Source organism: Lemur catta, chromosome 6, assembly GCF_020740605.2.
Source record: "Lemur catta isolate mLemCat1 chromosome 6, mLemCat1.pri, whole genome shotgun sequence".
NCBI classification, from domain to species: Eukaryota; Metazoa; Chordata; class Mammalia; order Primates; family Lemuridae; genus Lemur; species Lemur catta.
In genome coordinates this window covers 53,356,724-53,373,417 of record NC_059133.1, presented here as the reverse complement: position 1 = coordinate 53,373,417, position 16,694 = coordinate 53,356,724, and the positions used below count along the sequence as shown (strand labels likewise).

The 16,694-nt window shown below is 46.1% G+C and overlaps 1 protein-coding gene and 1 non-coding gene across 4 annotated transcripts; both read right to left on the bottom strand.

Annotated features, from left to right (window-relative positions):
* Positions 1 to 94: 94 nt before the first annotated feature.
* Positions 95 to 5,723, bottom strand: MMP19 (matrix metallopeptidase 19). Of its 3 annotated transcripts, XM_045553718.1 has the most exons (9): positions 5,475 to 5,723; positions 5,083 to 5,168; positions 4,067 to 4,197; positions 3,637 to 3,852; positions 2,921 to 3,166; positions 2,350 to 2,475; positions 1,605 to 1,769; positions 1,324 to 1,451; positions 96 to 1,145 (listed from the first exon to the last, which is right to left on the bottom strand). In XM_045553718.1, exons 1-9 carry the CDS (start codon positions 5,562 to 5,564, stop codon positions 750 to 752), a joined length of 1,584 nt encoding a protein of 527 aa, XP_045409674.1. In that variant the 5' UTR covers positions 5,565 to 5,723; the 3' UTR covers positions 96 to 749. The 3 variants fall into 3 exon arrangements, with proteins under 3 accessions (XP_045409676.1, XP_045409674.1, XP_045409675.1); XM_045553720.1 differs by lacking the exon at positions 2,921 to 3,166 and having other exon boundaries at positions 95 to 1,145; positions 5,475 to 5,710; XM_045553719.1 differs by lacking the exon at positions 3,637 to 3,852 and having other exon boundaries at positions 5,475 to 5,710.
* A 10,606-nt stretch (positions 5,724 to 16,329) lies between these two features.
* LOC123640868 lies at positions 16,330 to 16,433 on the bottom strand. The gene has a single exon (XR_006736108.1). It is a non-coding gene; the product is annotated as a U6 spliceosomal RNA (small nuclear RNA).
* Between the last annotated feature and the right edge of the window lie 261 nt (positions 16,434 to 16,694).

Sequence of the window (16,694 nt, the reverse complement as noted above, 5' to 3'; positions counted from 1 at the left end):
AGTGAATACCGAACCAGGGAGTCCAGCCTCTACTGTCATTGATCCTTTCTTTCTCTGCACCCCAAAACAAAGAGTTAGCCATCTTGACAAATCGTCTGTCCCCTAAAGATGTGATAGAGGTACTCTTGTCAGACAGGTTACTATAGGAATTACACATCCACACAGCTAGAGGAAGAGCTGTTCAGTCCTTTCTTATGAAAATGGAGTTAGTCTTTATTAATGTGCCAAACACTGTGCCAGGCACTTCACATGTAGTATTTCATTTAATGCAACAACTCTGCAGGATTGGTATTAATTGTTTTTGCAAATAGGGAATCCAAGGTTAATTACCTTGCCCAAAGTCATAAGCAAGTAAATGTGATTCTCAAGGATTCCAAAGCCCTTGCTCATTTTACTGGCCATGCTGTTTTCTTGCACTTTAGGAAGAACAAGGACCCAGGCATCCAGCCACGTCAGCTGTTGCCTCCTGTCAGGTAAAGGCCTGATTGACACCTCCTTCCACCATTGTCCTCCAGAGAGTAGACTACAAAATTGGAAGTGTTATCTAGGACAGGGAGGAAATGGATGGAGTTGTGGGCTGAATCCAAGTTAGGGGGTGCTTCCCAGGAGGGAAAGATTTCAGTAGAACGGTAGCTAGAGTTGGAACTGTTGGAGGCTGGAGGTCTATGGTCGTGCCCCTGCTATAGCACCTGCATGGTTCTAGTGGGTAGACATTTGATTCCTGGTCTCAAGCCTCTGCAAGGATGACATCAGCAAGAAATATAAGGGCAGTGGAGCCTATGGCTGATTGTATCTGTGGGTGAGTGGTCAGTGTTCAAGGTGGTATCTGTGGCTGAGGGAATGGTGTCCAAGGTTGTGCCTGTAGCTGAAGGAGTGGTGTCTCCACTCGACGGGGTAACATCTAGAGTCTGAGAATGACAGTGCATCCAGTTGTGGGTGGTATTTCTGGGATAGCCTTTCTCTACTTGAAGCTGCCGGTTGAGGCGCCAGTACTCTTTGCCCTTGAAGAAGTAGACTCGGCCATCCCGCCAACTCATAGCAGCCGAGGGCTGGTCTGGCACCCCCGTAAACAACTTCTTGATCGGTTTGGGGTAGTGGCTGAAGTCAGTGCGGGCTAGCTCGTCCCACTGCCAGTACCCGGAGCCCTAGGTGTGGGGTGGGTCGAGAGAAGGGGAGGATGAGGAGAGAGCTTAAGGATCCCCAGAGGTCTACCCCCAGCCCACTGCAATTGCAGATCTCCCTTCAAGAGCAAGTCTTTGCCTCCCAGCATGAGGTTGCCCACCCCTCCTAAGAAGCTATTTGCACTTGTTTAGAACTTCATACCTTAAAGAGAAACACCTTTTGGTTGAAAGGCCAATAAAGAGCTGCATCCAGGTTAGGTTCTACCCTATTCAGCTTCTTGGGGAAGCCAGGAGACAGCTTGAAATTAATGTAACGCCACACCTTGTCTCCTGGGAGTGTGTGAGGAAAGAACAAATCACCTCTGTCCTCAGGTGATAGCTTTGGTCCCCCCATTCCACCCTTTAGGAAATTTCTCCCTCCCTTTCTTTTATGGCTTGTGTAAGATTAGGCCCTCCTCAGACACTGTAACTAGCCCCCCTTACCCTTAAAGAAGTGAATCCATTGTGTTCGAGGAGAGTAGACAGCAGCATCCAGGTTTCCCGGGAGCCCCTCCCAAAGGTCAGACACTCGGAATAAGGGGCCCGGCCCTGAATCTGTCACAGTCCACACATAGTTCCCCTTGAAAGCATAGGTCTTCCCACGGGGCCCTGAGAGTAAAGATGTGTCAATGAGTCAAAAAGACAGAGATCAAATAGAAACTTGTGGGTGTCTCAAGCAGGCTAATAATTTGCCCTCCTCCTACAGGCCGATTCAAAAATTCATTCAACTTTAATTCAAGGAGAAAATTAAAGGCAGAGAAGGAGGACCAAAACCCTTTGTTGTTCAGAGCATTTCAGCTTTGGTCCACTCAACAAAACAGCAGATGGCTGTTCCTCCTTGAGAACCTCACCCTCTACTCCAAGTGGCCTCCAAGTTGTCCTTCCAACCTGGTGCAACACCCTCTCTAACAGGCATTCCAGTTAACATAGTTTTCTCCATCTTGCTGTGTTTCCAGATGTGTTCTAGTGGTCCTGAGAGGGTAGCAACCTTGATCAATGACTGGCTGGTCCACCTTTAATTTGGCTCTGAACCCTCACTCTCCATGCCACAAGTCTCCTTCCAGCCCCTGCCTGGGGTCTAACCTCCATTGCTCATGCTGAAGTCCCATGTCATTCCCATTTGTCCAGGCCTCAGGGGCAGTGGGCTGCCCCAACTGCCTGCCAACAGTCTGGAGGGAAAGGGCCTCACCCAGCATCATGGCATCCAGTTCACCACTGCACGGGTCTGGCATGGGACTGGGTTCTGTGGGCACTGGGGATACAGTGGGTAGTTCTGTCTCTTCTTCCTCATCTCTTGTATCTGGGCTCTTCTTGCCTGCAAGGTGAATAATGCTATTTAGGGAGAGAACTCATGGCACCTAGCCTCCCCACTAATTTCCTGTAAATCTGCTCAGAGGCCCCATAGAGAGGGGAAAAGGTAATCCTAGAGACTTTCCCTTCATAGTTAGCAATACCATATTGCTATCAACAGGAGACACATTTTAGGTTTGAAAAGCACCAGAAAGGGGGAAGGAGGTTTGCTAGAATGTGCATTCTCCATCCCCAAGAATGGGTGTGAGAGGAGAGAGGCCTGGAAGGCAGATTAGACATGGAAGAGTCAGAGAAAATCTGTTCCTGAAAATGAAGAATACTGAATAATTGGACCAGAGGAAAAGAAAGAAACCAAGCTATTTGCCTCCATGGAGGGTAGACCTGTCTCTTCGAGCCTAGAGAGATGCGGGTCAGACTGACCTTCATGTTCACTAGGGAGAGGGACTGACCATAGAGAGCCTGGATCCCTGCCACGTCATCTGGGTGCAGCTTGAAGTAGGGCCGGTAGCCAGCATAGACAGGGGCCATGAGTGCCTGGGTATGTCGGGAGTGTCCAAGCCCCAAGGCATGACCCAGTTCATGGGCTGCAATGATGCGCAAGTTCACCCCCCTGTAGGTCCCCTCAGTCCAGAGCTCATCTTCATCGAAGTGCACGCTGCCCAGCTCTGGGATGTCAGCATGTGCCAAGACCCTCCCTGGACAAAGGCAAAGGTGAACAGGAAGGAGGTCAGAGCCCACTGGGCTAGAGCATACCCTGCCAGTCATAAACTCTAAGTACTCTATTCCCTTCAAATTTCCCTAGCTATATTCACTGTCTCTTGCTTCTTTCTCTCCTTTCGGATTCCCCTGTCACCATCCAGTTCTCTCAAGGATTCCCATCACTGTCCCTTTATCTCCCCAGCCACTGGCCCAGTCCTCTCCAAGGTACGCATAGAGGAGGGGAATTTAAGGCAGGGAGGGAGGCATAAGCTTCAAAAGGGAGGCTTGGTAAGGCCCCAGGTATGTGACCAACTGCTCCCCTAGGGAATGTTAGAAGGTGATTAGAAAGTGTAGGGTGCAGGTGGCACAAGAGGAAGCCTGAACATTAAGGTTCCAGAGTCACTTGCTTAAGGAGACAGAGGTCATTTCAGGGGTGTGCAAGGTGGGAGCTGAGAATATTGCCTACCAGGCCCGTCAAAAGTATTGGAGCAATAGGGGCTTTGGCGACCATGAAAGGAGAGGTGGATGTCAGCCCAGCCAGCCTGCACCTCCCGGAATGTCAAGGGGACCACATTGCTCCAGTATTGGAAGGCTTGAAGCAGGGCTTTCCGGGCTGTGTGGGGTGGGAGGGTGGAGGGCAGGTTCAAGATGCGAAAGGTCAGTTGCTTCTTTCTCCAGCGGCCTGATTAATAGACCAGAAAATAGATTAGAAACACAGATCCTTCTGCCAACCCCAGAGAGCTTCCCTAGGTCTGGGCATTCACAACTCCCTCTAGGCAGGTGATAACCAAGTGATCATCCATTCAACACTGAGCTGGCCCAGGTGGTCCTGATGCCACCCAAACTCCAGAGCCACACCACCCTCTCTTCTCCCCTTTCCCAGGCTCAGTCCTTACCCAGCAGCAGGTATTTAAGGGTCTTCTGGTTGAAGGGGTCCTCTAGGCCACAGCGAGGCTGCCTCATGCGGTCCCTTGTGGCATCATCCAGCTGACCTGAGACTGGCAATTCAGATGCTTCCTGAAAAGCTCTGAAAGAGGGAGAGAGATAGATTCACCAAGGCAGGGGAATCTAGAATGACAGAACTAATAGCCCTTTGGCCTCCTGCTGCCCAAGGTGGTAGCCAAGAGTGGCACAGAATCTCTGAAATTGATGGGGTCACTCCAGCCCCCAGTCCTCATAATTGGGACTTTCTCTTCTGTTCTGCAGAAATGGTGATACTCCCACGTCACCTCCCCATTTTCAGTCTCTTTTATCTGAGTAAGGTTGTCCTCAGGTATAGCCTTCCTCCCCTACTGCAATTTCTAACCTTCTGCTTTGGGGAGGTATCTGGGCCCCTGCTCAGCAGATCTTCCCACCAGTGCTTCCAGCCAGTGGCCTGTCCTCCCTCAGCTTCTCCCCTCCTGGCTGGACTCCTTCCCAGCCCAGCCTGCCTGGGGCAATTTCACACACCTATGACTATCTTTGGGCCTATGGGCTTTTCAAGGGACCTGAACATATCTGAGAGCAAAAAGAAAAGTAATCCATTACATCTAAAATAGAAAACCACAAAATAGAAATAAATAAATGCTGAATTAAATGTCCCCAAAAGGTAACATCATGTTAAGAATTCTACTTGAGTTGCAGTTATACGTAAATTACACTTCACGTGGGCTATAACTATTAGTATTTGGGATATGATGTGGGAAGAAACACACAATGGAGTGCTTAGGGCATAGGAAGATCCGATGACTGTGCTCCTCATCTTTGAATTCCCATCTCAGCCCACGCCCCACCACCCTAGCAATGATAGGATCCTCTAGATTCCCAGTGTGGATACGGGTCAGGCAGAGGTGAGGCTGGGAAGAAGAAGGGATGAAAAGAGAGAAGACCTTGTGACCTCAGTCCTGAAGGCATGTACCTTATGACCTCTCACCTCAGAGCCTCGGTGATATCTTCTGGCCTGAAGTCATCAGGTCCTTCTAGAGGCTTCTGTAGGTACCCATATTGCAACAGGTACTCCTATGATGGGGTGGAGGTAAGCAGGTTAAAAAGAGGGTTAGTCTTAAGGCAGAGCTTCTTAGTGACCTAACAGGCCCCTTAGGAGAGGAGGAGCGAGGTCTGGAGGGACTAAGGAGAGGCACCTTAGAGAAGGGGCTCAGGTGGAACAAGGGAAAGTAGCAGGAGATGGGCAGCGAAGACCATGGGACACAGAAAGCAAGGGAATGGCAGGCAAGCGGAAGGTAAGGAGAGGGGCTTGGATGGGACTGTGGAGCAGTGACCCTTGTCCCTCCCCTGGCCTGGGTCTCTCTTTCCCAGGGGACTCACCACAGCTGCCTCCTTCTCTGCAGGCCCCAGGGCCCGGCGTGACACTGTCATGGGGAGTAGGAAACCCAGCCACAGCTGCCGCCAGTCCATGGTCTCACCGGACAAGAGCTCCTGAGGCTGTGTGTGCCCTCTGACCTGAGCTTTTTGGGAGTCTAGGGGAGCAGGGCTAGGCAGGGGGGCTCTTAACCTCCAGTTCTTTGTACTCTCCAGCCTCTGGTCCTCTTTTTAAAACTTCAACTGAGGGGAATTGGGGGGAAGTGGCAGTGGGAGGTGACTCAGCCCAGAGATATGTTGCAATTCACCATTAACCCTTGCCCTCCCAGAGAGTGGAAGCCAAGGAGAGCCCCCAAACCCTTTTCCCAGTGTCCTCTGCTGGAGATGGGAAGATGTTTCATACTGGCCTGGGGTGAGCATCCTGGCAGTATGAGAAGCAGAATCTCTGGAGAGCCATCGCCTGCAGTTGGACATTCCTGTCCCCCAGGGACCCTGAGCCAGAAAATCCCTCAGCTTCAACCTTCAAGTGTCCCTGTCTGCTCTGGAATAGGAAAAAATAAATAAATAAAAGCTAAGAGGTAGGAGACAGCTGAGGTAGCTTGAGTTTCAGGTGAAGGAATCAAGGGTGAGGTCTCAGTTTCTTTGCACCCAAGACCACATCGGGAAACCAAATGCTCTTGAAGCCTACTTATGTCTGCTTTAATAAAAAGTCATTGTTTCAAGCATTTAATGAGCCCAGAAGGTGTGAGTGGAGGTGGGGTTTAACAAGAACACAGGGCCAGGCGCGGTGGCTCACACCTGTAATCCCAGCACTATGGGAAGCTGAGGCGGGCGGATCATTTGAGCTCAGGAGTTTGAGACCAGCCTGAGCAAGAGCGAGACCCTGTCTCTACTAAAAATAGAAAGAAATTATTTGGACAGCTAAAAATATATATAGAAAAAATTAGCCGGGCTATATATAGAAAAAATTAGCCGGGCTATATATAGAAAAAATTAGCCGGGCATGGTGGCTCATGTCTGTAGTCCCAGCTACTCGGGAGGCTGAGGCAGGAGGATCGCTTGAGCCCAGGAGTTTGAGGTTGCTGTGAGCTAGGCTGACGCCACGGGACTCACTCTAGCCCGGGCAACAGAGCGAGACTCTGTCTCAAAGAAAAACAAAACAAAACAAAACAAGAGCACAGGCCAGGCGTGAAGGCTCACACCTGTAATCCTAGCTCTCTGCAAGGCTGAGGCGGGAAGGTAGCTGGAGCTCGGGGATTCGACACCAGCCAGAGCACAGTGAGACCCTGTCTCTACAAAACAGCAAAAAGAAAAACAAAAATAAAAAAAAAAATACACAAAACCCAGCCAGGCATTGTGGCGCGCGCCCGTAGTCCCAGCTACCCTGGAGGATGAGGCAGAAGGATCGCTTACAGCCCAGGAGTTGGAGCTTATGGTGAGCTACAGTGACATTACTGCACTCAACCCAGGGATTGTTCTGGGTTGTCTCAACAACAACAACAGCAAAAACACAAGAGCACAAAGAAGTAAAAGGCCTAGAGCCTGCCCTTAAGAAGCTTAGAGACAGGGTGAGGCAGACTCAAACAACTGGAAAGAGGGGAGCCAGGATGCCACGAAGGAAGTAACCCATCCTAGAGATCCTGGAGCTGTGAGGAGGTTCACTGAGAAGGCAGGTTTTGAGCAGGGCTTGGAAGGCCAGCTAAGCACCAGATGGGGTAAGATTACTGAGAGACAGAGAGAGTACAGGTCTTGAGTAAAAGTGCAGAGCTGAGAGCCTGCTGTACTCCATGAGTAAATCTGAACGATCAGGACTGCTTAGTTCACTGGTGAATCCCTAGTGCCTACCCCAGGCTGGCTCCATGCTTTAGAGGAGTGCTTAATAAATCTTTGTCAAAGGAATGACCCGGGCAGGAGCCAGAGTTTAGAGAGGGCCTTGAATGCTATGTAAGGGAAAGAAGAAACACATTAAAAAATATCTACTATGGGCCGGGCGCGGTGGCTCACGCCTGTAATCCTAGCACTCTGGGAGGCCGAGGCGGGTGGATCGCTCAAGGTTAGGAGTTCGAGACCAGCCTGAGCGAGACCTTGTCTCTACTAAAAATAGAAATAAAAATTATCTGGACAACTAAACATATATATAGAAAAAATTAGCCGGGCATGGTGGTGCATGCCTGTAGTCCCAGCTACTCGGGAGGCTGAGGCAGTAGGATCGCTTAAGCCCAGGAGTTTGAGGTTGCTGTGAGCTAGGCTGACACCACGGCACTCACTCTAGCCCGGGCAACAAAGTGAGACTCTCTCTCAAAAAAAAAAAAAAATATCTACTATGTGCTAGATGCTTTATATATTATCTAATTTAATTCTCACAACCATCCTGAGAAGGAGGAATTATTCTGGCCATTTTTTATAAGAGGAAATAAAAACTCAGAGATGGAAACTGGACCAAGAACATGAAGTTCCTACCTAGCCTGGCCTATATTCAAATGCCTCTACTGACTCCATAACTCATGCTGTTTCCACACTGACTCTAAGAGCTTTGTTCTTTCAATAGTTAGGAGCCACTAACGGTCCCACGGTCATTTACACATCACATGACATTGGCATATTGTTCAAATGCACAGTGAAGTGGGCATAGGAATGGGGGAAAGGCTTACTGAACTATCTTCTCAATAGGACCCCAATTCTGAGCCCTTTCCCACACCCTAGGCTGAAAGGTTGGGAGGCCACAGGGAAACCCTTCACAGCCCAGGATCAAGGGGGACACTCCTGACTCATTGCTGCCCTCCGTGATGCTGATCCTTCTGACCCATCTAGCCAATTGAGTAACAGTTGGGTGACTAAGTCCCAAGTGACCAGTGACAGGCAAGGAAGGACAGAGAGCCTCTGAGCAATGAGTGACAGAGGCCATCACCAAGGCTGGCGTATCCAGGAAATGATGGAGTTTTGGAGGCTAGCTCCTGCTCAGCCCCTGCAGGGCTCTTTCTCATCACTTCTCTCCCTCTTTCTTCCCCCTACCCTCTAGTCCCTCTTCTTTTAAGAACAGAACATGAGCCAATTGAAAATTATAATTGTTTTCAGACTAATGTTTTCTTGTCTTTATTCTGTTTAAAAGTTATCCATCATTCCTTATAGTACATTTGGAAAATATCAAAATAAACAAGAGAGAAAATGAAAACCACCAATAAATTCTACCCAAAAGAGAACCACTAGTAACATTTTGATGCATTAACTTGAAACTGTCTGCGGACCTGCGTTCAGCTCCAGCTCTGCCTGCCTAGCCTCAGCCCCTGGAGACTGTGGCTGGGAGGGAGGAAAACATGATTGGAACCAGTGATGATAATGGGGCAGGGACAGGAGGGGGAGTGCAAGGGAAAGGAGTAAAGTAAGATGACTGTGACAGCAAATTATTCCCTCCCCTTAGAAACCTCATGTAAATAAACAACAAACAAAAGTGTGTGTTAGTGTGTCAGTGAGAGGGATGGTGGTTATCATAAAGTGAGGGGCGGGCACTCACTCTGGCCTTGGAAGGCCTGAGCAATGGAACCACATTCTAGCAACTAAGGAACCAGGAGATGGGAGAGTACAATAGTAAAAGCTGCCAAATAGTTTACCTCATTTAAACCTCAGCAACAACACTGTGAGCCTGTATTATCACTTTTTTACACAAAAGGAAACCAAGTCTCTAATAAGTAGCCTCAAGTCACACAGCTAGGAAACAGCAGAGCCTCAGGCTCTAAAGCTGAGATCTGGCCAGCAGGGTGGCTCACGCTTGTAATCCTAGCACTCTGGGAGGCTGAGGCTCAAGGGTCACTTGAGGTCAGGAGTTCAAGACCAGCCTGAGCAATGCTGAGACTCTGTCTCTACTAAAAATAGAAAAAAATTAGCTGGACGTGATGGTGTGCACCTGTAGTCCCAGCTCCTTGGGAGGCTGAGGCAGGAGGCTCACTTGAGGAGCCCAGGAGTTTGAGGTTGCTGTGAGTTAGGCTGATGCCACGTCACTCTAGTCCCGGCAACAGAGCAAGACTCTGTCTCAAAAAAAATAAGATAAAATAAAGCTGAGATCTTTGGGTGCCACTCTTCAGCCTCCCCAGAGCTCCCCCAGGCACCAAAACAAAACCCCCTACATCCCATAGCTATGTGCAAGGACTGTATGACTAATTGTCCCACCACAGCATCATGACCACCCCTTCCGCCAACCCCTACCCCTTGAGTCAGGCTGACCCAGCTCTTTCTCCCTCTGAATTTGTCACTTCTCACTGGGGGAGATCTGGGAATGTGTAGGAAGGGTTAGGACATGTGGATGGACTGCCCCAAAAGGAGAACTTGATTCTAAGAGAAAAACCCTTGGGTCCTTTGGCTTGCTTGTTCCCTTCCCTAAAACTGGTTTCCCACTCTGCCCACACTGTGGCAGAAGAGATTTTGCTTTTGTTTTTGTTTCTGTTTTCGTTTTTGTTTTTGTTTTGAGACAGAGTATCGCTCTGTCGCCCAGGCTACAGTACAGTGGCATCATCATAGCTCACTGCAACCTCAAACTACTGGGCTCAAGCGACCTCTTGCCTCAGCCTCCCAAGTAACTGGGACTACAGGCCCGAATCACAATGCCAGGCTAATTTTTTCTATTTTTTTCAATACAGACGAGGTCTTGCTCTTGCTCAGAGCTATTCTCAAACTCCTGACCTCAAGCGATCGTCTCGTCTCAGCCTCCCAGAGTGCTAGGATTACAGGCATGAGTCACCTCGCCCAGCCTGCAGAAGAGTTTTATAGAAATATTTTTAATTAAAATATTTTAAACTGTAGCAGGAAGGAGTAGGGTAGACTTCTGAAACCATTTTCTAATGATCAGGGGCCATGGAGCTATGGGTGGAGGGCAGAAGTTTGTAGAGGTTTGTGAGCCCAGGAGAAGCCAGTCTCTAAACCATCACCCACCCCCTCTGATAGCCACCCTTACCCTGTGGAGGTGGGAGGGGCGGGGAAGCTGGTGAAAGAGGCATGAGGTAAGCCTGAAGCTGGAAAATGGAGGTGAGAAAAATGTGAGCTGTAACTAAGTTAGGGCCGGCCCAGACCCTGCCCTTGATCTAGAGATATGTGGGAGGGGTGGTGTTGGCCTCTGGCCTGTTTTCCCCTCAGATCCTTGAGGGAGTCAAGAGACAGAGAGATTTCCTTGGCTGAGTGGGACTGAGTTCTCCCAGCTGTTACCCTGGAAACCTCTGTTTCTAAGAGGATCCCCCCTAAACACACACACACACACACACACACACACACACACACACACACACACACACTCCTTTAATTAGTCATAAGTTCCTAGAAGCCATATGGGAAGTGATGGCCAGGACTGTGCACAGCTGAAACTGGTTAGTGACCAGGGAAGGGGGAGGGGTTTGGGGATGGCTCAGGGACTGGGCCAGAACATTCTGTTGCCGTGATGCCCCAGACTTTCTCAGCCCCTGACATGAACACTTCCTGGCACTCCCACCCACCCACAGCCGCTTGCACATAAACCCACTCCGACCCTGGCCTGCATCAGCTCAGCTGAGAGGACATCAGACCCAAATCCAGTTCTTCAGTTCCTGCCAAAGTGTGAGGGAGACCAAGATGTGCTTCTTTCAGAAAGAGGTGCTATTCCACAGGACTCCCCTAGACATTGCTGGAGGCTTCCGTGGATGGTGCTATTATCCAGCACAGGGCCTGTGGCATGAAGGGATAAATTCTAGTCCCTGAAACATGGAGGAGGATAGAGGAATAAGTTGTTTAAGTGTTCTCTCAGCATCTGGGATGACAGGGAAATGATGGTAGCACAGGGGGGGTTGCTCCTTCTGGGAATGGCAGCCTTTTCTTTCATGAAAACCAAACCGATCTTTATTGCTTTTCCCAAAGGGAGGTGGGATGTGGGTGAGCACTTCCACCTCCTTTCCTCACTCTGTGAAACCGGGAAACATCTGTCTTGATGTTTGGGGACTGTCGTGGGCCTGAGAAATCTGTGTTTGGCTCCCTTTTTGTTGGGAAAGGGACTTGATACAGGGTTGGTCTAGCACTGACCTCCCCTTTTGAAGACAGTAGTGACTAGATGAGGATGGGTGACCTGGAAAAGAGCTAGCTTGCTTCTGCCAGGCCAGCAACTGCAGAGAGGACTGTTGGGGTGAGAAGGCTGCCCATCCTTAAGGATAGTATGTGTTCACCGGTGTGTTTTTTTTTTAATCGAATTCATTAATTTGACAATGGGGTAAGGGCTGACATTGTGTACAAGTATATCCTGCACATAGCGAGGAAGACAGAGCTAAAGGACTTTAAGTGCTGAAGGCACATAACTCCAGTGTGAGTTTGAGCTGTGTGCAGCTTTGGCACAGCGAGCACTGCTGCTTAGCTGTGAAAGAAGTTTTTGAAATGTGAAATGTAATAAGAAAAGATAACTGAAAAAGAAGGCTGTTGATCCTAAGGAAGACTGTAGTCTCAGATTTTTTATCCCAAGGATGCATGTGGTTTGCCTGCTGCCCTTTTTCTTAGAAACCCCTGTGTGTGCGTGTGCGTGCATGTGTGCATGTGTGCAAGTGGAGATGATACATGACTGTCTGCCTATTTCCAAAAGGAAGCTGGATATCGACAGGATAGGAGTACACTGGGAGGAAATATGGAAGAGATCTTCGGAAACCAGGAACTGGAACGAGTGGGAAAATATCCAGCTGATCACCAGCCACAGTGCAAGGCTGGCCACTGAGCAGAGTAGCCATGATGGCCAGCAAGATCGGAAAGAACTGATCAGCAAAGGTCTCGACCTTCTTCTATGAGGCCAAAGGTGGTGACCAGTGGCAAAAAAGGAGTAAAAGAGGAGAAAATAAAAAGAGCAGTTAGTTTGGCGAGCTGAAAGAACATGAGAAACCAAACCCAGTGTGGATTAAGGTCAGGTACTGAGGATAAAGCAAAAGGGTTGTTTTTCTGACTAAGTGTGCCCTCACAAATATAGGGAATGAGTTTGGAGAAAAATTGTATTCAGCCTTCACTCATTGCTTTGTATACTCATTCAACAAACAAACATTGAATCTATCAGCACTGCTTAAGCTTTTCTACCAAAATACCCCAGGTATATCTCAAAAATATAAGCTTCAGGGGTAGAGGTGTATATATATAACTTAAGGATTACCCCTTCACTGTTCCCCTTCCGCAAGGTCAAGTGGATGGCTTTCAGAAGCAGTGTTTATACTACATAAAACTCTGCCCTCCTGAACTGGCTCACTGCACCAGACATAGACACCTGAGCCAAGCATATTTACTCCTCCCATATAACCATTGTTTTCGTTAGCCTTTGTTGTATGTATAACAAACTGCTCCATAACTTAACAGGAATTTGGAATTGGGTCTAAGAAAGAAATATTAATAAGTTAGACTCTTCATATGACTGGATCTGAAACATTGTAAAGCTCAGGCAGTGAGTTGTGGCCATTCTTCCCCTCTGAGGACTGAGAAGCAAAGGAGGCCTGTCTACTAGGAAAGAAGCCAAAAGCAAGGGGCAGAGGCAAGACAAGAGGAGAGACAGGAAGAACACACCTGGGTTCATGGTTCATGGTAGCTTTTCTTCATGGGTTCCAGAAGCCCAGTTACATTCATGCTCTTGGTTTCTTGTAACACCATAGCAGGCTGAATAATGCCCTCCTCCCAAACATGTCCACATCCTAATCCCCAGAATGTGTAAATATGTTACTTCACTTGATAAAAGGGGCTTTGCAGATGTGATTAAATTAAAGGCCTTGAGATGAGGAGACTGTCCTGCATTATCCCAGTGAGCCCGAAGTAATCATAATGATCCTTATAAGAGGGAAGCAGGAGGGTCAGAGAGAGAGATGTGATGCCAGATGCAGAGGCCAGAGTGACGTGGAAACATGAGCCTAGAAAAGGGGACAGCCTCTAGAAGCTGGAAAAGGTAGGGAAACAGATTCTCCCCGACGGCCTCCAGAAGGAACATAGCCCTGCCGGCACCTTGATTTTAGCCCAATGAGACTAATTTTGCACTTCTGACCTCTAGAACTATAAGATACATTTATGGGTTGTTTATTTATTATTTTTTTGGAACCACTACATTTGTTGTAATTTGTTACAGCAGTAATAGGAAACTAATACAAATGCTTTTGGAACTTTATAATAAATTCTCTGTCTCTCAGTATCAGTCTCACTCACTTAAATTAGTTTTTGGTTTCTATTGCTTGAAACCAATGATCCCTAATTCATAAAACCAGAAGTATACATCCTTTAAAGTTTTTGTTTTTGTTTTTGTTTTCAAAATATTAAGGGGATATAAATGTTTTTGTTACATGGCTTGAGTCAGGGCTAAAAATGGGCCCATCACCCGAATAGTGTTCATTGTACCTGTTAGGCAGGGTTTTGCCCTTCCTCTCCTCCCCTCTCCGCCTGCTTGATTTCCAATGACTTGTATTTCCCTCTGTGTACTTGTGTGCCCATCGGTTAGTTCCAGTTTATTAGAGAGTACACATGGTGTTTGTTTTTCCATTCTGGAGATACTTTGCTTAGGATAATGGTCTCCAGTTCCTCCCAAATTCCTCCCTTCCTTTCTCTCAGCATCCACACCAGCATCTATTGTTTTTGGACTTTTTAATAAAAGTCATTCTAACAGGAGTAAGGTGATATCTCATTGTGGTTTTAATTTGCACTCCCCTGATGATTAGTGATATTGAGCATTTTTTCATATGTTGATTGACCATTTGTCTGTCTTCTTTCGAAAAACTTCTTTCATGTCTTTTAATGGGGTTGTTTATTTTTTTCTTGCTGATTTGTTTGAGTTATTTGTAAATTCTGGATATTAGCCCTTTATCAGATATGTATTTTGTGAATATTTTCTACCATTCTGTAGGTTGTCTACTTTGCTCTGTTGATTATTTTGTTAGCTGTGCAGAAGCTTTCTAATTTAATCAAGCCCCATTTATTTATTTTTGTTATTACTATAAGTGACATTGGGGTCTTAGTCATAAATTCCTTGCCTAGACTGATATCTAGAAGAGTTTACCCTACATTTCCTTCCAGAATTCTTATGGTTTCATGGCTTATCTTTAAGTCTTTTTTACATCTTGAATTAATTTTTGTGAGTGGTAAGAGACAGATAGGAGTCCTGTTTCATTTTTCTGCATATGGCTATCCAATTTTCCCAGCATCATTTATTGAATAGGGCTTCTGTTCCCCAGTGTATATTGTTGTCTGCTTTGTCAAAGATGAGTTGGCTGTAGGTAGATGGTTTTAAGTCTGGGTTCTCTATTCTGTTCCATTAGTCTATGTCTCTATTTTTGTACCAATACCATGCTGTTTTGGTTATTATAGCTATGTAGTATAATTTGAAGTCCAGTAATGTGATGCCTCTGGATCTGTTCTTTTTGCTTAAGATTGCTTTGGCTATTCGGGCTCTTTTTGGTTCCAAAAATGCATAGGATTATTTTTTCTAGATCTGTTAAATATACCATCAGTATTTTGATAGGGATTGTGTTGACTCTGTAAATCAGTTTGGGTAGTATGGACATTTTAACAATGTTGATTCTACGGATCTATGAGCATGATATGTTTTTCCATTTGTTTGTGTTATCTGCGATTTCTTTCATAGCTCTCCTTGTAAAGATCTTTCACCTCCTTGGTTAAGTATATTCCTAGATATTTTATTTTCTTTGTAGCTATTGTGAACTGTATTGGATCTTTGATTTGACTCTCAGCTTGACTATTATTGATATATAGAAATCCTACTGATTTGTGTATATTGATTTTGTAACCTGAGACTTTGCTGAATTTATTTATCAATTCCAAGAGTCTCTGGGTGGAGTCTTTGGGGTTTTCTAGATACAAGAGCATATCATCAGTGAAAAGTGATAGTTTGACCTCCTCTTTTCTGATTTAGATACCCTTTATTTTTTTCTCTTGCCTGATTGCTCTGGCTAGAACTTCCAGCACTATATTGAAAAGAACTGGTGACAGTTGCCACCCTTGTCTTTTTCTGGTTCTTAGGGGAAATGCTTTCAACTTTTCCCCGTTCAGTATGATGTTGGCTGTGAGTTTGTCATATATGGCTTTTACAATTTTGAGATATGTTCCTGCTATGCCTAGTTTGTTAAGGGTTTTTTCATGAAAGGGTGCTGGATTTTTGTCAAATGCTTTTTCTGCAGCAATTGAGATGATCATATGGTCTCTGTTTTTGCTTCTGTTGATGTGGGGAATCACAATTTTTTTATTTACAGATGTTGAACCATCCCTGCATCCTTGGAATGAAGCCCACTTGGTCATGATAGATTATTTTTTAATGTGTTGTTGAATTTGTTTTGATAATATTTTATTGAGGATATTTGCATCTATATTCATAAGGGATATTGGTCTGTAGTTTTCTTTTTCTGTTGTGTCCTTTCCTGGTTTTGGTATCAAGGTGATACTGGCTTCATAGAATGAGTTGGAGAGGATTCCCTCCTTTTTAATTTTATGGAATAATTTCTGCAGTATGGGTACCAGTTGTTCTTTGTAGGCCTTATAGAATTTGGCTGTGAATCCATCTGGTCCAGGGCTTTTGTTTTTGTTGGAAGACTTTTTATTACTGCTTCAATCTTGCTGCTCATTATTGGTCTGTTCAGGAGTTCTATTTCTTCCTGATTGACTCTTGGGAGATTGTGTGTTTCCAGGAATTTGTCTATTTCCTCTATGTTTTCCAGTTTATGTGCATAGAGATTTTTGTAGTATTCATAGATGATGTTTTATATTTCTGTGCTATCAGTTGTAATATCTCCTTTTTCATTTCTGATTGAGCTTATTTGGGTCCTTTCTCTTCTATTCCTGGTTAATCTGGCAAGAATTCTACCAATTTTGTTTATCTTTTCAAAGAACCAACTTTTATATATATTCATGCATCATGAATATGCATGTCATCCTTGCTCAGGGGCTGTGCTAATCTCTGTATCATTCCAATTTTAGTATATGTGCTGCTGAAGTAAGCACTGAAGCTTACTTTGATCTTTAAAATTCGTGTATATGATAAAACCTTACAAGAATCAACAGATTAAAAGAATTTTTTCTCCAAAAAGGATTCTAGTAAGATTGGTGCTCCATAAAAATACTCAATTCTATGACTTTACCCCCCCCACACACACACACATACATATACTTCATGGATACCTCAGCCCAAGACACACAGGCCGATATGGTACAGGCATTTATAGCCTGGGACTGCAAAGCATAAGGTGCAGCTTCCATCTTTGA